Raw genomic sequence first — 22098 nt, forward strand, 5'->3', positions numbered from 1 at the left:
AATACATTCTGACTAGTACTAAGTTCATTAACATAAGTAAATCCCAAGCCCGCAGTCTTCAGGGCCAGCTGGGGAGTTGCACTGAGTACTCAACTACCTGCACGGATGCCTGCCAAGACTCCTCTCCCAAACCATCTTCACTTTCTGTGCATGCTCTGTATTAGACATCTTCCTTTTGCTTTTGCTTTTTCAAAATAATTACTGTATATATGGTGTGTGTGTGTGTGTATGTGTGTGTGTGTGTGTGCTTATGTTTATGTTGAGTATGGAAGCTGAATTCCAATCCTTACACTTACGGCAAATACCTGATCAACTGAAATACATACCAAGCCCAGGATTTTCTGTTGTTCTAAAGACAAGGCAGAGTAGAGAAATCAAAAATGAGGGGGAAAGGTTAATGATTTTTCCTTCTCCTTTAATCATATAATTCTGTTATCACTCAAAATATATAAAGCAGTACTTGAAAATATTGTACCAAATTTCGAGTCAAAAATTACTTGGATGTTTTCATACATGCTGTTCTATTAAAATTTGGTAGCATTTATGTATTCATTACCCATGTATGTAGATGTATAAGCCCCAGATCATTCATGGCTAGAGGTTATCAGAGGACAACCAGAAGCAGTCAGGACTCTCCTTCCTGTGGGCCCAGGGGATCTAACCAGTGTGATCAGGCTTATGGGCAAGTGGCTTTACATGTTGAGCCATATTGTTGACATGAACTTTTTTTGTAAATTAATACTATGTGGGTGTGCATGTGTAAAGGTCAGAGGACAACTTTGTGGGGCTGGTTCTCTTCTTCCACCTACACATCTGTTTTAGGGGGTTACACTCAGGTCATCACACCTGAATCTTTAACCATCAAGCCAAGTGTGTGTGTGTGTGTGTGTGTGTGTGTGTGTGTGTGTGTAGCATATATGTATATGCTAATGGTTGTTAATCCTTAAAAATTATCAGGCTTCAAATTGCTATAAATCTCTAGTCAAAAATCTCAGATACTAAAGCATTTATTACCATCTTATTTAAAATGAAAAAACTTTCATTATCTCCAAGAAAAGCAGATTTTCAAAAACTAACACGTAAGGAAAAAAACAGAATTTTTTAATAAAAATTACATTATAATAAGAACACTGTACATAAAGTTACATTATATACATACATATTTTAAAATCTTTTTACAAACCTAGTATAAAGTAAACACTGTCTAATACCCACATGATTAAATATATAGTTTGACAAGATATAAACAAGATAAAACACAAACTGGGGCTTAAAATTAAAAACTTCAATGCAGGACCAGATCTCAAAGCTTATGTTTCCTATTACTTCTGTGATGGTTAGGAAACATTCACTTTGCATAAGATGTTAAAGCTTTCTAAGTATATTGGTTGCTTACATAGAAAATTACTACTGAGGGAAAAGCCTCCTGTGTTGTTTATCTATAATTTCCTGGTGTATATACAAAGCTTGCTTGGAGGTTTGGAACATGAAAGCTACAAAGAAACATGCCAGGCTATGATTGTGAATTTCTAACTGCTTATTTCAAACGCCCAGCTCTCCACTGCAGACACTGCATCCTGTAATGCATGAACCAAAGGGTACTGTCAAATGTTGCTGTGGAGTTGTTAAGAGAAAGCCAAGTATAGATACTGATTTTTTATATATATACTTTTGTTTAAGATCTGGTACATTTGTAAAGAATTAAACATTTAAATATGTAAACATAGTTTTCAAAAACTGATACTAAGCACCTTTAGCCAACACTGACATATTGTGACTATATATGAGTTTAGAAGACAAATTAATTTTTTAAACTCATTTAGATACCATTTTTAAAAAACGACTTATTTAAATACACAAAATATTAATAGTTCCCGTTTCTACCTAAAAAAGCAAGAATATACAATTGGAGATTTAAGTGTTCGGTTTTCTGTTTTCTTTTTGTTTGTGGGAAGAATATATGTAACTTTCTGTTCTCATGATAAAAATATTAACAGAAGCCCCATTCAAACAGAATGAAGTGAAAGAACTATGTTTTTTCTTTTCTTTCCTCCTGGGTCTCACTGTGTGGTTCTGGCTATCCTGACCTCACTGTGTGGGCCAGGCTACCCCGGAGCTCACAGAGATCCACCAGAACTGCGGGTGTCTGCCACTCCGCCTGGCAGGATGAAGTGACAAAAACACATTTTCACTGTATTTGTTCCTGATTACATAGTAACCGCTGGAGCTTCTGCTCTTTCTCTCCACACTGGAAATTGACTAGTTTGTTTCTTAACAAGCATTTCTCCTTAGAAATCCAAATAAAAAGGAATGTGTCCAAGAGAATACTGCCCAGTGAGTAAAATATTTAGTAATTCACCATAATCATTATTGGAAGATGAAAACCTACTTGTTCTTGGAAAACAGTTTCTATAACATGAATAACAAAAGAGCATTTGCCTATAACACAGTCCTAAACTACATACTAATTTGATCTCATTCCTCTTAAGTACACGCAGACTAAGAGGACCTGGATTTTGAAGTGACTACAAGTTGTATTAAACTTAGTATAATATATTCAGGTTTAGTAGCCTGCTGCTATAAATACTGGCAACAAATATCTTCAGTTCTTTCTTTAAAAAAAGAAAAGCAGTTCCTACAAACAATCATACATATAATTACATATGAACTTTGCTTTCAATAAAATATAATAAACTTTATGTTGACTAGGATATAGATGTAAAGATAATGAATTTTAGAGTTCTTCCTTTTAAAATAACAGTGCTTTATCTTTAGGTACAGGTCATGTACCTAAAACAAAGTGAGTAATAATGGGAAATTAGACTTTTGGAAAGTCAATCCATGTAAAGTATTAAGGACAAATATCAAATTACATTGTTCGTGCTTTGACTATTAGACTTTAATATCCACTTGAAATTCTTATTTTCAAAAAATAAAAATTTAAATAATTCACAAGTATGTCTCCAGACAAAGAATCTTCTAGGTGATCCCTCTTTCTTTCTTAGTAAGGTCTTGCTATATAGCCTAGGCTAATTTGAATTTACAATCCAATTCCTCTACCCCCTCAATGCTGGGATTACAGGTGTATACGACTACATTCAGCTAGGTTAATTTCATGACAGTTACACTTGAAATTTCTACCTGGCCAATCTTCCATAGAAACAAGTTTATAATGAACATACTGATTACTAGTTATTTGGTACTAGGCATAAATATAAATATACTTATTTAATGAGCAAATATCAAATCAGACATTTTTAAGTTTCAAATATGAACTAAATTTTAAGCTATATAGACTTACCTTGAAATATATAAATCGTAATACTATCAATTCAGTAAGAACTCTAGTACAGAAAAAATGTAAATACTATTTAAATTATTTTCTAGTCAAAATTGAATCTTTAAAAAAACAATTTTGCTACCATCAAAAGTTCCCCCAAATGATCTATAAATAGTAGGTAATTATGACATTTCCCCCAATTCTCTGAATTTTTCATTTTTCTATTCTAGGTAGGAATTTACTTCCAATCCCATATAAAATACATGTCATATACATTCACTTATGTTATTTATCTGATTAATTTAATGTTTCAATACTTACCAAGTCACTGACATTCTTGACAGATGACTTTTAGTACCATTCATTTACAGTTAAACATATAAAGCCAAGGATAAATTGCAAATGCAGTACTGAGGGATGCGATTGGTGGCTCTGTGATACCATAGAAATCCATTGCTCTCGCTTACCAAATAAACAGATGATAGTCTCTCACCCGTCAGTTAGTCAAAACTGTTTTTACAGCTTTAGATTTTCTGACACACCTACACATGCACTCACATACTGCTTTTATTGTTGGTCTTTTCTCTTGTAAGAACCAAAACTGGGTGAGATAACTATTTACGTTCACACTAAATTACTGTGGATAACTTCAGATGATCTTTTAAAACATTTGCCTTACTGGATAATAAAAATTATAGGAACACAAAATAAAGTAAAATATTTCTTAAGGGAAATACAAATATAGAATTGGCAACAACTATTGTAGTTTTAAGTCAAAACTGCCCATCATCCAGTTCTGGTCCAGAGATTGATACACCATCTCTGACAATCTCCACCCACTAAGACATTGGAAGGGGCCAGAGCTGTAAATTCTGAAAAACTTTAAATATTTATGTAGCAGATATTTTTTCACAGTCCAGGAAAGTTTTTGCTTCTGAAGACAGTGTTGGCTCATTGGGCTCTTGTTTAACTTGGTTCATAGATAGACTTTCTTCAACTTTAAAATAAACAAACAAAAAAATCAGAAGGGTTAGAAAATGTTTTATGACATTGTGGTCTTACATCTAAAGCCAGGCAGTGTCATACGCCTGAGGTCGCAGCACTAGAGCACCAAGGTGGAGCATCAGGAATTCAAGGCCATCCCTAGTAACACAGCCAACACAAGGCTGGCCTGATGTACCCAAGACATTATCTTTAAAAAAAATTTTTTTAATAAATTTAAAATAAATGCAAATATATCACAATTTAGAAAAGAGTAATGGTGACACAGATAAATATTTTGGCATATTTGAAAACACAGTGGCACATCTTACAATGATAGCTCTGTCTCAGCTGGGTGACCTATGTGTTTGCTTACCTAAAACACTTCAGCTGACTTAAGCAGAAAACCTCACCGTGATCCGAACCACATGGACAGCACCAGCAGACCAGCAGCAATGCTGTCAACTGGCCAGTGCAATGCTCAGTCTCTTCACCTTCTTGTTTGTTTTTGAGAGAGGGTCTCACTATCCAGACCGTGCTGGCCTTGAACTCAGAGCCTGAGTGCACCACCATGCCTAACCTCAGATCTTCACTGTACTTTATTAAGAATCTCCACTCTTTAGTTGCTCTTAGAAAGAGGTTACAGGGACTGGCTTGTTTAGCAATGTGCTGAACACACCAGTACTGTAACATACAAGTATACTGGTGTTCAATCACAGACAGGGACCCACAAAGATGGATCTGAATGACCCCAAGAACTCACGTCTGGTGAAGTGACCCCTCAGATTGACCTCACTAGATAAAGGAAACAGATCTGGACTAAAAAGGGTTTCTTTGAAAGCCCTTTGGATTCCTACTTTCAGACATGCTACGTGACACTACGGAGGGTGAGCGTATGTTAGAAAGGAAGAGAGCTTTAGAAGGTCAGAGTGCCTGGGTGGAGTCCCTCTTCTGTCACTTACTAAACACCAACATTAGGCAAGCACTTAACTTACTTGAGCCTTGGTTTCCCTATCTGTAGAATGAGAATATAGCTGACTTTCTCATGATGTTATGGCAATAAATTTACATATATTTATTTTTGTCTTCATCTATAAAGTTATTCCATAGTTATAAAAGTTCTCTGGTAAATTTTTTGTTTGTTCTTTTTTTGGTTTTCTGAGACTAGGTTTCTCTGTGTAGCCCTGATTGTCCTAGAACTCAGAGATCCTTCTGCCTCTGCCTTCTGAGTACTGGTATGGCAATTTTCTTACACATATGTTTCCCATAAATTTAAAAGACTTTAACTCTTTCTAGAATGAACTATTCACATTTTTATTTACCAAAAGAGTGATGATTAAGATAGAGGCAAATATATGGTCTAAGAATAATTTCTGTAAAGACTATTTCAAAAACTTACTCATCTCTTCCCACAGAAGTGCACCAGCACTGAGAAATGAGTTGGGCTGGGGAGATGGCTCAGAGTATCTATCTGGGCTCAGTTCCCAGCACCCACATGGTGCTTTACAGCTCCAGGAGTTCCAACTCCCTATTTCACTCTCCCTGGGTACCAGACAAACATGTAGCACACATACATACATATGGGTAAAACACTTATATGCATGATAAAATAAATAAATATGGACTAAGCGTGGTGGCACACGCTTTAATTCCAACACTTGAGAGGCAAAGGCAGGCAGATCTCTGAGTTTGAAGCCAGCCTGGTCTATATAGTAAGTTCCAGCATAGTCAGAGCTTTATAGTGAGGCCCTGTATCAAAAAATAAGATAAAAAATTATTAAAAATAAATGAATAATTTCCTTCCTCATCCTCTTTCCCTCTTTTCCTGTCTGTACTGGGCACTGGACCCAGTTCTTAGGGCCTACTATGGAATAAAGTACTCTACTATCCCAGCCCTCTTTTTGACATAGGATCTTGCTAAGTTGGTTAGGCTGGTGTGGGACTTGTTTTGTAGCCCAGGGTGTCCTTTAATTTGGAATCCTTTTGCTAAGTCTTCTAAGTCCTGGGATAAACAATGAAAACTTCATTAGAATTAAATAATTAGACAAAATGAAAAATATATAAAGTTAGTGAAATCTCATAATTTTGTTTGAACTATACAATGTAATAAACCCTATGGGTAGAAATGACCGGTTCTCCTTTTATTTGATGTAGCAATCCCAAGTTATAAAAGTTTAAAATGAATTGTAAATTGAATGTCACTTACCAAGAACTGGATGGCTGTCTATGATTTGTATTGGAACGGTTTGAACATCTCCCAATAGAGTCCTATTTACACTTCCTTCCGGGTTTCCTGAATCCTCAACATCTTCCACAAGCTGATCCATTGCAACTAGATTCTGAACTGATTCTGGGAGATTGCCCACGGAAGAGGAAGTGCTGTTGTTTTGGGTTAGGCATGTATCTGTTCCAAAGTTTTGACTCTGACTAAGCAGTAGAGAGTGGCTATTCACATCAGTATTTCCTACTGTATCCACAAGGCTGGAAGGACTAGAGGATGCATGGCTATTTACTGATACCAAAGCTTGTGGTCCATCAGGAGAGGAGAGCCTTGGCTGTAACTTCAAAGCCTTCCAAAGAGAAAAGAGTTGTATCACAATGTTTGGATTTACTAATATGACATTCTTGTCAGATAGTCTTTTGAAAAAAAAAGTAATAGGTATATAATTACTAACAAATAGTTTATGAAGACAGAAACAAGGACCAAGAACAACAAAGCATTCATAGTCTCTCAAATTTTTTGAAACATATTACCTGAGTTACCATTTTACATCAGATCACAAAGGACTGGAAAATTAGTAATGAAGAAATATACAGCCACTATTGTAATTTCAGAAAACTTATCTGAAATCAATATAAAAGAAGTCATGGAAGAGAAAGAACCTTAGATTTATCTGTAATGAGTACCTACCTGTAAGTGCGTAAACATTTTGGGTGGAAATGAAGAAAGTGGGGAGAGCAAGGGAAGTGGCTCTGGAGACAAAGAGGTCTGTGTCTGACTTGTCCCCATTTTTCTGGGAATTGGATCTCCTAGTAAATTTCCTAAATTAAACAAGAGATAGACACACTATTTTCTTAAACTGTATAACAATCATTATGATTAGAATCAGTACAGAAGATGAGACAAAGTTAAAGGCTTGCAAAAGACTTCACATAGTCATCAGGGAGCTGGGCAAGGGTGGTGAATGCCCACTGTTCCTGAGCTCTGGAGGGCAGAGCAGCAGTAGTACCAGGCCATTCTAGGCTACAGCAGTGAGACTGAGGACAGACTGGACTACATGACACTCTGAAAACAAACAAGCAAGCAAGCAAACACAGAGCCAGACATGGTGTCACATGGATGGCAGAGGCAGAGGCAGAGGCAGAGGCAGAGGCAGAGGCAGAGGCAGAGGCAGAGGCAGAGGCAGAGGCAGAGGCAGAGGCAGAGGCAGAGGCAGAGGCAGAGGCAGAGGCAGGTGGATCTCTATCAGTATGAGGCCAGCCTGGTGAGTTCCAGGCCAGACAGGGCTACATAGTAAGATCCTGCCTCAAAATAAACTAACTAACTAACTAACTAACTAACTAACTAACTAACTAACTAACTAACTAACTAATTAATGCATACTCCCAAACTAGCCTGGCATGGTACCTCATGCTTGTAATTTCTAGCACTTCTGAGACTAACGAAGGAGGACTATCATTAGTTTGGGGCCAGCCTAAGATAGTCCAGACCAGCCTGGAAACAGAATGAAACTGTTTCAAATCAACAACAAAGAAGCAAAAGCCAAAATACACACAAAAACATAGACACACCCACAAACAAATAGATCATGTATCTACTTCACTGTTTCTAGAACCTGTCAGATCATAACTTCCTAGGAGAGAATAACCCAGCACTAGAGGATTGGAGGAGACAGGCAGGCCCCAGGAACTTTCTGATGAGTTCAGACAGGAGCTCCAGGTTTAACCATAAACCCTTTCTTAAAATTAAAAAAAAAAAAAAAGACATGGGAGTAATGGGGGAAGACACCTGCCATTAATCTCTGACCTTCACACATGCATATACACCTGTACACATAAGCATACATATGAAAAACAAAAATGATTTCATTATATGAGATATCTAAAGTTTTTTTCCAGATATAACATTGTTTTCATGTTATAAAAATATGCAAAATAAACCAAGTGGTGGTGGCACATGCCTTTAATCTCAGTATTTGGAAGATAGAGGCAGGTGGATTTCTTAGTTTGAAGTCAGCCTGGTCTACAGAGTGAGTTCTAGGATGACATAGAGAAACCCTATCTTGAAAAACAAAAATTAAAAAATACAAAAAATTGAAAAAAATCCAAAATAACATACCTTCTGCAAATGTAACTGTGACAGTCTCTCTGAGAACATTCCCGCTGTCTGTAGTCCACTGAAGCTGAAATGAGGAAATTTGTTTCAGGAAAAATACAGTGGTTATGCTGAAAATAACCTTAAAACATTAATGTAACTATATTTTCTTTATAAAGTATACTGTTATTTATTTTTGTGCATATGTGTGTGTATGCTTATGCACACACAAGCCTTAACATACATGTAGCAATCAGAGAACAACTTTTGGAAATCACTTCTCTCTTTTTACCTTGTGGGCTCTGATCAAAGGTCAGGATAGGTAGTAAGCACCTTTACCACATAGCCATCTAGCCAAAACTCTGTGTGTGTGTGTGTGTGTGTGTGTGTGTGTGTGTGTGTGTGTGTGTGTGTGTGTGCCTGAGCATGCACATATGGATGCCAGAGGGAGCACTGACTTTATTTCCTTTGAGAAGGACTCTTTCATTGGTCTGGAGCTCACCACTTTGGCTAGAGTGACCACTTAGCCAGCTCCACACCTGTCTCCACCCTTCCCACTGGCATTTTAAGTTCATACCCAGCATACATTTTTAGGTGGGTTCTGAGGAATCACACTTAGATAATCATGTTTGGGAGGCAAGCACTTTACAGAGCTCCCTCCCTCCCCAGCATACTAGCTTATTTCCATACTGTACCTTGTGCTTTGCTCTGTAATTACGCTCTTTACTTTAAAAATTTGGATAGGAAGTGTAGATGGCAAATCTATTTTATTTCTTGACTTCAGGACAGGACATCAATAATTAAGTTTGGTTACACACACACACACACACACACACACACACACACACACAGTCCCAGCAGTTCTAGCATTTGAAATATCCAAGTACCAGGGCTGGAGAGATATAGTTCAACAATTAAGAGCACCAGCTGGGGCTGTTGAGATGGCTCAGCAGTGAGGAGCACTGACCGCTCTTCTGAAGGCGCTGAGTTCAATTCCCAACAACCACATGGTGGCTCCCAACCATCCATAATGAGATCTGATGCCCTCTTCTGGTGCGTCTGAAGACAGCTACAATGTACTTAAGATAAATAAATCTTTCAAAAAAAAAAAAAAAAAAAAAAAACACACTGATCTTCCATTCCGGAAGACCTGGGTTCAATTCCCAGAAAACACAATAGTAGCTCACGATCATTCATAAACCCAGGTTCAGGGGGTCTAACACCCTCTCCCAGCCTCCCCAGGACCCAAACATGCAAGTAAAACATCAATCCATATGTATGTGTATGTGTGTGTGTGTGTGTGTGTGTGTGTGTGTGTGTATAAAGAAATTATATATATGTTCAGATTCTAAAACCGGGAAAGTAAAAAGTCAGGAAGGAAAAATTAGTACTGTTAAGATTTTAACTGCAAACTCACTACCTCATATAATCGCTGACTTCTGCATAATTATGATAAAACTGTCTCAGAAATTACTAATATTGACAGGAAAACAATATCATAAAAATATGAAAGTAATATCCATATATGGCATACAGAACTTACAACAAAACTCTGTGCATTTGAACCTGAACTACTTAATCATGACCATCTATTTTTAAAAATGGAGGGAGAGATATACTCAGTATGTGCTCAATAAATATTTGTAAGTTAAATAATTAATTCTCAAAAAATATTGTTATATTTAGATTCAGAAATCTGTTTCTCTTCATTGTGAGAGTGGTAAATATTCAGTCATCTGAGAGCTTGTTGTATTCATATTTAGAAAATTACCTAGTGTGTTTTCTTGAATCATAATAATTGAGATGGTGTAACCATAGTCCTTTCTATGAGGCCAAATGCTGACAGGAACTAGCGACTCTACAGTGCTAACAGGAGCTTAGAAAGGCTCTAATGAGACATGAAGTGAGTGTAACCATACCGTTGCTGGAATAGCCGCTGCGTCATAGACCACACCTCCAGTCCTCAAGGATTTTTGTACCTCATGGATATGATTTTTTATATCATTTACAGTTGGAAAATAAGATAAGTTATGTCTTTCAGGTACCTCATCAGGTTTGAACAGTTCTCTTTCCACAAATTTTCTGTGGAAAATATAAAATAAAAATATAACTGTAATGATATACTTACAGATTGAAAGAAAGGTTCTTTCTTAATATAAACTTTTGTAAAGTATAATTCACATTTCTGTAAGTAATTCATATAAGTCACTTTAAATTTGTGTCTATCACAGCACGAGAATTCACACAGGTTAAAGGAAGGTGCTGTTTCACTGGTTACAGAGCACGTTACAGAGCATTGACATTTTTATGAATTAAACTTGAACCACAATCATCATCTTGAACATAATTCTGTTTTAGATCCTTACCATATCAGGCACAATTTTGAAAACACTACTGGACTTCCTTTAATGGTTGCTGTGATCATATGACCAGGTGTAATTAATCCCACTTTCCAGATGAGAGAGCTAAAGACTGCAGAAGAAGAAACTGCCCTGAGTTATATACCTACTTAAGAAGTAGGAAACATGGGCCGGTTTCTAATTTATATTCATAAACATCATTGTTACACACTGCTTCCAAAAAGCCTTAAATAATAGTACAAGAAATTTGATGGTTCAAATATGGTAAGAAGGTAAGATATTGTAAGAAAGATAGCATTACTACAGAACTATATGAAAATAAATACGGGAATCACGGTTTAATACATGTGTGCTTTATGCATTTTATTTATTGGATAAAACTGGAGAGTTGTATTACTTTTCTTCTCATTCAACCTCTTTTTAAATAATCCGAAGTAGCTGGGTAGTGGGGCATGTGCCTTTAAGCCAGCACTCTGCAGAGGGGATCTCTGAGTTTGAGGACAGCCAGGAATAGGAAGAAAAACCCTATTTTGAAAAAAAAATAATTAAAAGTAAAAGTAAATAAATAATAATTTGAAGTAAGTAGATTGGCCAAATATTAGTAAACGTGATGGCCCTACTAGATTTTAGCTTTGTTTTGTAGACCTTGATGAAAATAAATGTTGCCAGGCAGTGGTGGCGCATGCCTTTAATCGCAGTACTCAGGAGGCAGAGGCAGGGGTATTTCTGAATTCAAGGCCAGCCTGATCTACACAGTGAGTTCCAGGACAGCCAGACCTATGCAGAGAAACCCTGTCTAGAAAAAACAAAACAAACAAAAAAGAAAAAAAGAAAAGAAATGTTAAAGCTTCTAAATATAAAGGTTATATAGTATCTAAAAAGTAATGACTGCCTGCTGGTTCTGCTGTGTACACTTCTGATCCCAGCACTAGGGAGGCAGAGGCAAGTGGACCTCAATGAGTTCCAGGCCAGCCTGGTCTACATAGTGAGTTCCAGTCTAGCCAGGCCTACACAATGAGATACAATCTCAAAAAAATCTTAGGAGTACTCATTTTGTTACTCAGGTTTTACTAGACAATAACCCAAAGGAGCATGGCATCACAACATTACACAGGCTATAAAACTAGAGCCAGATTGCAGCTCCAAGTCTGTATGGATTTCCATTTTCTCATGTGTAAAATAGGGATAAATGCATCATCTTTACCAGCTGTTGAAAAATTATATATTTAAAGGTTTGGCCAGATATGTGCTATGCACAGAGTAACTGCCTTATAATAATAATTCTTCACCTAATGAAACTTTTATTTGTAGTATTTTGGACTAGCTTCAGTGGTACTCAAGATAATTTGTTTAATTAATATTGTAGAGATATATAACATATATATATAATTGAATATAACATTACATATTATAGTAAGTAGTTTAGTTTATTATCTTTTTAAAAATCTAGTATTTTAAGTAATTTTCTGAGAACTTCATACAAACATTTATTCTATTTTGATCAGATTCATTCCCTATATTATCTTATACTAAAATACAATTTCATTTCAAATCATCTAAAATACCTTAACCTAGATTTTTAATTTTTGATCCACAAGTTTTTCTCTCTCTCTGAGATATGTATCATATCATTCAATCCATTACAGAGTTAGTGTCTTACACCATAAGCCCAGCACTCGGTTGGCTGAGATAGAAAAAAAATGCTGAAAACTGGAAGACTGCCTGGGCTATATAGTGAATTAAAGGGCAGTCTGGGTTACAAGATGAGACCTAAGCTAATGAAATAAAATTAAATTAAATTAAATTCATCATTTAAAAATAGTCCAGTCTGCCAAAGATGCAGTATCTCAAATTTAATGAGTATTTAGAATTACATTAAGACAGGCCATATATATAAAGGGTTGCCAAGCATTAGTGGAAATAACATTTATAGGAAAGATGAAGAAACACACTATATCCCTCTAATAGCACTGTCCTGGAAAACTGCTACAAAGCACCTATACTGTTAAGAGTCACTACTAAAGCAACAGGTGTAAAAGAAAACACTGCTCCTCCTGTACCTTAGCTGCTTCCTTACTGCATACACTTGTCCTACTCCCTGGGACACTAATTCCTGAATCTTATGCGCTACTTGCGGGTGGAGACGAGAGGGCAACGCACAGTTCTCATCTCTGACTATAGTTTCCTCTTCTTCAAGAGGAGACATAGGAAAAGGTGCCGGTGACAAAGGGACAACAGGAGTCTCTGATTCATGATACTGATGAGCTTGCTGTGTAGGTAACTGCACATACCATCTGGTAAGAGAATACATTGAAAATTATTAAAATTTAAATACTTAAGTTATTTAATAATTTTAGACAAAGGCAGGAATCATAATTACCTAGGTTAATATTCATCAAGAAAAGGAATAACATTTTATGCAAAAAATCATATATGATTATACCATGTGGAATAAAATATAAAATGCCTTACATTCAACTCTTAATAAGATTGACTTTATACACAAGTTAAAAGGTAACTTTACTCTGGAAGTGGTGGCACATGCCTTAAACCCAGCACTTGGGAAGCAGAGGCAGGTGGGTCTGTGAGTCTCTGGCCAGCCTGGTCAACAAAGTGAATTCCATGATAGCCAGGACTACACAGAGAAACTCTGTCTTAAAAAACTAAAACAACTTCATAAACTTTCACTGTGAGCCCAAAGCTAAGGCAATGCAGGGATTTACACACATATGAGGGTAAAGCGATGGCTTGGGAGTTAAGAAACTTGTTGGTCTTTTAGCTATATTTTGATTCCCAGCTTATAACCATCTGTAACTTCAGCTCCAGGGGATCCAAAGTTCTCTTCTAACTAATGTCGGTACTAGGCATGCACATGGTACACATACATATATGCAGGCAAAAAGCACTGATATACATACACACACACAAACACACACACACACACAAGCATTCATAACTCCTGCTGGCCCAATGAGCCCCAGAATCAACTAAAATATGAACACAGCTCACATACAGTAGTGTAAGGGACTGGGTGCTAGGAAAATCAATCTGGTAGAATACTGTTTTAATTGATCTTTCTTTTCATTGTCGTTGTTTTTATTTTGAGATGAGGTCTCATTATGCAGCCCTGGCCAGCCTGGAACTTGGTAAACCAGACTGGCTTTGGACTCGGAGATCCGCCAACCTCTGCTTTTTGAGTGCTAGAAATAAAGGTGTGCATAACCATGTCCCGCTTGAGCAATATTTTTGTGCAAATGTGTGAGTGTGTGTGTGTCTACATGCGTGTGCACACACACACACGTAGAGGTCCGAGAACAACTTAAAGGAGTCGTCAATTCTTTCCTTTATCCTGTGCTCTGACCTCACTGAGCTATCTCACAGGCCCTGTACATCTGTGTGATATAAACAGATATAAATAAAATAGAGCCTGATTAAAACCTGTATAGTTTGGAACTGAAGAGATAGTTCAGCTGTTAAGAGCACTTATTACTCTTGCAGAGGACCTGGGTTTGAGCCCCAGAACCCACATGGTGGTTCACAACCATCTATAACTTGAGTGACAGGGAATCTGATGCTCTCTTCCTACCTCAATGGCATCAAACATGCATGTTGTGCACATACACATATTTAAGCAACTCTTAAATACAAAACAAAATAAAATCTAATAATATTTTTTAAAAATAATAGTTTCACACTTTAAAAATTGAATGACCTAATTACTGATTTCATTTTTAAGTTTTTATAAAAGATCATATAAGAATTTTCCTTATATTTGACATCATTATACAATGATAAATTCTTCAGCTGAACTGACGCATAAAGGACTGTAAGCTAGAGCTATTATACTCCTTTCTATTTAAAACATGAAGCATAAAGTGGAATTTTATTAGGACTTACCATTCACTGATGGCTGTCACGGTAATTAACAATGTATGTTAGCATTATATAAAATTGTTAGGTAATAAAGTCAATAGCAACTAAGTTTAATACTAGTGAGGTATCTAACTTATAAAACCATTCCTTATTGAAATAATTGAAAAGACAGAAGTAGAAGAGTCCTTGTTAGTGATGCGAATAAGAAAATGAAAGGGTCTCACGAATATCATACCGAAGAACACCACCAGCGTCCACCAGGTTCTTCTTTAGCATAGTGAAGGCTTTCTCCTGCTCCATTCTGATTATCTTCCTGTCAATCTGGGGGTCTGTAGGTACTCTATATTCAGGAAATTTCTGTACCTTTTTAATGTATATCCTTTATACAAGACAAAGAAGAAACTGCCTATTATAATCTTAAGAAAAAAATCTAACATCAATAAAGAGCTCAAGAGAATACACAATTTAGTATCCAGAAGCTTATGAAAGACATCATATTAAGTGCATGATACTCAGAAAACTATCATGAATTGAGCATGAATATCTAAATACTGACATTTTTTGAAAATTTCTCTTCTTCATCATACCAAATGTGAGGAAGCCATAATTACCTCACATTTGGTTTACTTTAATATAAGGACCTTGTTCCATGCTGATTGCCTTTAATTTTTTTCCCCCAAGAAAAGGTCTAGCCCTGGCTGTCCTGGACCTTGCTCTGTAGACCAGGCTGGCCTGGAACTCACAGAAATTTGCGAGTTCTGTCTCCTGCTTCTTGCTTCTGCCTTCCGAGTACTGGATTTAAAGGTGTGTCACCACCACCAGGCCAACAATGACAAAATTAAATCATTAGTGGTGACCAATGCCTTTAATCCCACAATCCCAGGCAGGAGGTTCTTTGTGAATTCAAGGCCAGCCTGGTCTGTATAGCAAGTTCCAGGATAGCGAGGGAGACTGTTTCTAAAAAGACAAAGTAATTTTTTCATATTTCTTTTTCTCCCTCTTTCCCTTCCTCCCTCTTTCCCTTCTCCCTCCTTCTCTCCTTCCCCCTCTCCCTCCCTCCCTCCCTCTCTCTCTCTCTCTCTCTCTCTCTCTGTCTTTCTCTCCCCTCCTCCTCCTCCCCCTTTCCCCTCTCTCCCACTCTCTCTCTGAAACAGTGTTTCTCTGTGTAGCTCTAACTATCCCAGAACTCACTCTGTAAAACAGGCACAAATCTATAACAAAATTTTAGGTATCTCATGAGACCCTAGATTTTAAAAATATAGATTTTATTGTTTTATGTGTATGGGTGTTTTGCCTGCATGCATGTCTATGTACCATGTGGCTGCAGAGATCAGAGGCCTTTGGATCTATAGTGATAGATGGTTGTGAACTGCTGTGGTGGTGCCAACAATTGAACCCAAGTTCTCAGAAAGATCAGTCAGTGTGCTCTTAAGTACAGTGCCATCTTTCCAGTGCCCTAAATTTTTTTTAATCAGATTTCATATGTGTGTGTATGTGTGTGTATGTGTGTGTGTGCATGATTGTCTGTCTGTTTTCATGTGCTCAAGCTGCTTTTTCTCTACCTTTCTAGTGCTGAGTACGTACCATCACATTGGGCTTTTAAAGGTTTATTTTATGAGTGTATGCCTGAGTTCATATGTGTACCCCATGAAAGCAGAAGTGGCATCGGATTCCCTGGAACTGGAGTTATGGACGGCTGTGCATCACCAGATGAGTGCTGGGAACCGACACTCTTAAGCCTCTACACTTGCCTTTTAAACATGAGAATGCTTACATCTATGATCCATACTAAAATATAGTATGTCAACTATCAACTAAGTCCAACCATAATAAACTATCTGTTTTACTCGGCAAAGGGTCCTTTCGCTCAGGATGAACTAACACTTCTGAGCTCAAATGATTCTCCCCCACCAACGCTCCAAGCGTCTGGAATTACAGGCAGGAGTTGCCACATTCTGCGTACACTATTTTATCTTTTGAAGCACTGTTGATGTGGCTCCGGGCTTTGTGCAGGTTAGATAAGATCTGTATCTAATAATACATAGTGCCTTTAACAGTTTTAAATTGACTAATAATTTTGAACATTTTTAATGTCTAAAAGAGTATTAGTAGAAAACTGTTCCATTGGTTCACTTTGTATTCTCACTCAGAGCAGGGATAACCTAGTCCTCTGTCTAAACATTACTACTGATCTCAGACAATGCTGCTGAGAATGTAAACTGGTGAACTGGTAAAATCTCTTTTAAAACAATTTTTCTTTGTCAACATTTTTAAAGTATATAATCTTTTACTTAACAATCACCACTCTATGGATTTAGTCTAATAAACTTAAACAAAGTTATTAATTATAGCTTTGAGTACAATACCAAAATTTGTCAGTAGGCATGCTGGAATACATCTGTAAATCCCAGCATTAAAGAGACAGAGGCAGGAGGATGAGGAATTCAAGGCCATCCTTGGCTACATAGTATATATGTGTGTGTGTGGCTAACCTGGAAGACAAGAGATCCCATCCCAAAAAAAAATCCATTTTCTTATAGCTTACATATCTATCTGTAGAGGGTTAATAAAATGCTATGCTTACGAATGGAATATTACATAGCTGTTTAAAAGAGAGAGTTCTCATAGACCTCCATGAAGTCACTCTGAAGGCACACTAGGAATGAAAACAGCAGAGTTGAGTAAGTACATGCCATGTGCACACTGCTCAGCCATTTGATACCTGTGCACTAGATATCCACTGTAGGCTCTCAGGTGAAGAATGAACTGATAACAGAGAGAAGAGGGAACTATCACCTAACTGTAAGGAAAGACAACTTTAGTGGGCTTTATTGGCATTTTAGGGCAGAAGAGGGTATGTGTCCATTCATGCACACAGATATTCAAATGACTCAAAAGCCATGGGGATTTTAGGCTTTAGGTAAGGAACATACAAAACAGTAATGAGAAAAAAAACTAAAATTCACTGTGCATGTTTTTGAGATGTTTAAACTTAATAAAAAGGCTTTTATCTGCTATTGAAAAAATAAGAATTTAATGTAAAAAATAAGTTTAACAAAGGATAACATCAGCTTACCTGGCTGGACAAGTAGCTCTGTAGAGATGACAAGACCGACTTTCTTGCTCACTGATTTTTTTTAACTGAAAACCTTTTCTCCTTGGTCCGTACTGACACTCCATTACCACAGCTCGACTTCCTGTGCACCAAAACCAATCAATGACAGTATTTCATGTATTTATATATTTTCAACAGAGTTTTAAAATGTGGGTGTGACAATGTCAAAATCTACACTTTTAATTACATAAGTTTATAGAACAAAACAATCAGTATTTCTTATGAAAAGTACAAGACAGACAAATTTAAATTTGTGTCAAGTTTATCAAATATGCCATAATTATGGTAAGGAATTAACAAATATGTTTGCTGATACAGAGAGACATATGATCTGTCTGTATGTATGTATGTCTGTTTTTAAGACAGGGTTTCTGTGTAGCCCTAGTTGTCCTGGAACTTGCTCTGTAGACGAAGCTGTCTTGAACTATAGATATTTGACTGCCTCTGCCTCCCCATGCTTAGATTAAAGGCATACACTGCCACCACAGAGGTGAGACATGTAACTTTTAAAAATACTAAACAAATTGAGGCAAAGCTAAATAAATACTTTGTAAGTTGAAATTAGCAAATGTTACTGTTGGTTAATAGCTAATACTATTTAAAATCTTATTTCCTTTTAAAATTTCATTAGGTTGATTTTCTTTTATGTCTGTGAGTGCACTGCTTGCATGCATGCATGCATGCATACATACTCATGCCTGGTGTACACAGAGGTAAGAAGAGGCATCTGACACCCTGAGCTGGAGTTCATGGTTATAAGCTACCATGTGGGTGCTGGACCTCTGCAAGAGCAGTGCAGGAACTAAGCCATCTCTCCAGCCCCCAATTTCCTTTAAAAAAAAATAATGTATGTGTTTTATTTATGTGTTTGCATGGATACCTATGAGAGTTTCTGTGCACCAATGCAAGTGCCTACATAGTCCCGAGGGTGTTTGACCCCTGAACTTGGAGTTACACTGGTTGTGAGCTACCTGACACGGAAGCTGGGGGCAGACACCAGATGCTCTGTAAGAGCAGACGTGCTCTTAACTGCTGACCCTTCACTTTGGCCCCATTACTTCCTTTTCTAAATTGTTCATTTTCTTTTTTCTTTTAAATTACTTATTTATTCTTATGTACATTTGATGTTTGGCCTACATGTATGTCTATGTGAAGGAGTCGGATCTACTGGGCCTTGAGTTACAGGCAGTGGTAAGCTGCCATGTGATTGCTGGGAATTGAACCCAGATCCACTGGAAGGGCAGCCAGTGCTCTTAACCGCTGAGCCATCACTCTACCCTATTTTTATATTTCCATTGGATTTGTTGGAATAATGTGGTGGCCTGCCTCTAAGATGGCCTCCTACTATGCATTTCCTTGTGTATCTCTTCTCAGTCAGCTTTGGCTCTACTTACCAACTTACTTCTACTAAATATGGTAGAAACCGCTGTATGCCATTGCTGCTATTAGCTTATAAGAAGACTATCATTCCATCTTGGGTAGTCTCTTACTCTTACTCAGACTGCTATCTCTAGTGGTGATATCAGCTGCTACAGAGAGAGAGAACTCTCCAAAGCCTATATAACAAGGCAACTGCACAAGGGAAACTGGAATTACCTCCTCTCCTAGTAAAGCACAAGATGACTGCAATTCTGATCAACACTACAACCTCAGTCCGTGTGGGAGCATGAGAGCTACACTTGCAATTCTGACCATGAGAAACAGAGACAATCAACGGTTGTAGTTCTCAGCCTTCAAATTTGAGATAATTTGTTACACTACAGTAGATTACAAATACATAGATATGAAAACCATGCTACCTAAGAGTTGGATATTCTACTCTACTCAGGATACAGCCAACTTTTAAAACATAAAATATTGGCTAAAGAGATGGTTCAGTGGCTAAGAGCACTGGCTGTTCTTCCAGAAGTTCTGAGTTCAATTCTCAGCACCTACATGGTGGTTCACAACTGTCTACAATTTCAATTACAGAGGATCCAATGCTCTTTTCTGGCCTATGTAGACATTGAACATAAATAGTATGCAGTTAAAATATCCATATACCTAAAATAAAAACTCAAAAAACTTAAAATATATGTAAGATACACTTTTTCATAAGTGAAGGGCTGGAGAGATGAGTCACAACCAAAAATAAGAGTTTTTATTGTCTTACCTCTGATACACATTAAAGTTCCCATAATTTAATTCTTTTATTTTTGTGAGACAGGGTCCACTAGTATAGCCCTGGCTGGCCTTGAACTCATGGAGATCCTCTTGCCTCTGCTCCCAGAGTTCTGGTAAAGGTGTTCCCCAGTATACCTAGTTGTTCTGTTTTGTTTTGGGGGCAGGATTTCTCTGTTTAGCTGTGGTTGCCCTGGAACTCAAACTGGCCTCAAACTCACATAGAAATTCCTACCTCTGCCTCTGCCTCTGTCTCTGCTTCCTGAATGCTGGGTTTAAAGGTTTATGCCACCATGCCTGGCATAACCTGGATTTTTTTTTAAAGTCTGGAAATACTAAATCAAGGACTAAATGTAGAGAAGTTTATCACTGCCAACAGGAGTGAAAATCAGCACATTAATTCTTTTTGAGCAATCTGAAAACTAAAATACTCAGAAAACAAAGTCCTTTTGAACTTGCTTGGCTGCAGAACCTGATATAAACAATAAAATTTTATGTGTCTGTCTTTATATCTATTGTCTATTTATCTGAGAGATGATTTATTCCTAAAAGTGTGACTCTTTATAAAGACTAATAATTTGATTATATGATGTTGTCTGTAAATCCACTGGGAATTTCAAAATTCGATTTATTAGCATACCATTCAAGTAAAGCATTATTTATTCAGTGTCACACTTTAAAACATACCCTTATGACATAAATTAATTGGATATATATTTTTTGTTTTTAGCTTAATATTCATTTTCAGCCACTAATATTCAATTCTCACCTACAACAATGAAATACATCCTCTCACAAAAGTCACATTTTCACAATAGAGCACAGCTGCTCGGGAGCCTTCAAGTAACTGATAGGAAGTACCTGCATTGACAAATGGGATTCCATCATACGGGACATACTGAGACTTCCACATCAAACGCGTGGCGGGTTTGGCTGGGCTTGGAGACTGGCGAGTGCCCCAGACAGTCTGTGTTTGCTGTTTGTGAAAAGTTAGGACGCTTTCTAATTCAGTCTCACTTACACAGTAGCCACGGTAGGAATCTCCAATTTTCTGTGAGGGAAAAATTAAATAAGAAAAACACTGGAAAATGTGTTTCTGTTGCCAGGAGCCATCTAAGAGAAACTAAAAACTAGCAGGTGATCTTCCTGAGATGGACTGTTAAAGTTATTGCCATATTTGCTTCTCTAGGCAAGGCCAAGAAGATTACCTTTTAGGAAAGATTCTTCCTGCTATTAATATGCTTTCCTGTTGTTATCAAGTATGTATGACAATCGCTAGGTATTAACCCACCCTTCTGAATGGATCTTTACAGAACAAAGAGATGTACTGTCTTGTACCGATGCTATATAGACAAATAGATGACTTCTTAATTCTTAATGACAACTGTATAAGAATTCCTAAAATTACATTAGTAATTATTAAGCTCTTTTATAATTAAGTCCTATTAAGTCCTCTCTGATAATCAAAACTGCAACAAGAACTCTGCCAGTCTTCAAGTGTCATGAGTTAATTGTTTCTGAGATAGCAAACAGGCATCTACAACTTAAGAGCACATTCTAAGAGATTGTAAAATAATTAACCCAAGGTCAGAAAAAAGAGAACCAATGATTTACTATAGATACAAGAACAGAAGATAAAATATTGACTGGGTTTATTTATACAAAACTTTTCTAATAACTTAGTCACAAAAATTACAGATTTTAATTTTCAATGAACCTGCTGAGCTTATACAAATAATGTTTAGCCAGATAATTACTGTTAATGGATGTGCATGTAAACAATTCTCTGTTGTAAAATTCTTGTTCAATTTATGATTTGAATTTATGTATAAACTTGTGGTGAACTTTTTACCATGTGATCATGTATTCTGAAAGATGTGTAAGTGCTGAGGACAAAGAGAACTTAAGAAGAACCTTTGAGAAAGAAGAGCTTTTTAAAGACCTTTCTTTTTTTATATAAGATTTATTTATTTATTATATATAAGTACACTGTAGCTGTCTTCTGACAGTCCAG

The 22098-nt window shown here is 36.9% G+C and overlaps 1 protein-coding gene across 2 annotated transcripts in view; it reads right to left on the reverse strand.

Moving 5' to 3' along the window:
* Window positions 1–1143: 1143 nt before the first annotated feature.
* Carf (calcium responsive transcription factor) overlaps window positions 1144–22098 on the reverse strand; it is a 50998-nt gene continuing 30043 nt past the window's right edge. The window contains exons 9-17 of one of the 2 annotated variants that reach the window (XM_052192341.1): window positions 20946–21135; window positions 17886–18006; window positions 15045–15188; window positions 12997–13230; window positions 10496–10658; window positions 8601–8664; window positions 7173–7303; window positions 6468–6831; window positions 1144–4277 (exon numbers count right to left, since the gene is read on the reverse strand). In XM_052192341.1, the coding sequence (XP_052048301.1) occupies window positions 4171–4277; window positions 6468–6831; window positions 7173–7303; window positions 8601–8664; window positions 10496–10658; window positions 12997–13230; window positions 15045–15188; window positions 17886–18006; window positions 20946–21135 (1518 nt within the window). In that variant the 3' untranslated portion in view covers window positions 1144–4170. The remainder of the gene's footprint in view (window positions 4278–6467; window positions 6832–7172; window positions 7304–8600; window positions 8665–10495; window positions 10659–12996; window positions 13231–15044; window positions 15189–17885; window positions 18007–20945; window positions 21136–22098) is intronic. The other variant, XM_052192340.1, reaches the window with a different exon arrangement.

This window comes from Apodemus sylvaticus, chromosome 9 (genome assembly GCF_947179515.1).
Source record: "Apodemus sylvaticus chromosome 9, mApoSyl1.1, whole genome shotgun sequence".
In the NCBI taxonomy this organism is placed as follows: domain Eukaryota; kingdom Metazoa; phylum Chordata; class Mammalia; order Rodentia; family Muridae; genus Apodemus; species Apodemus sylvaticus.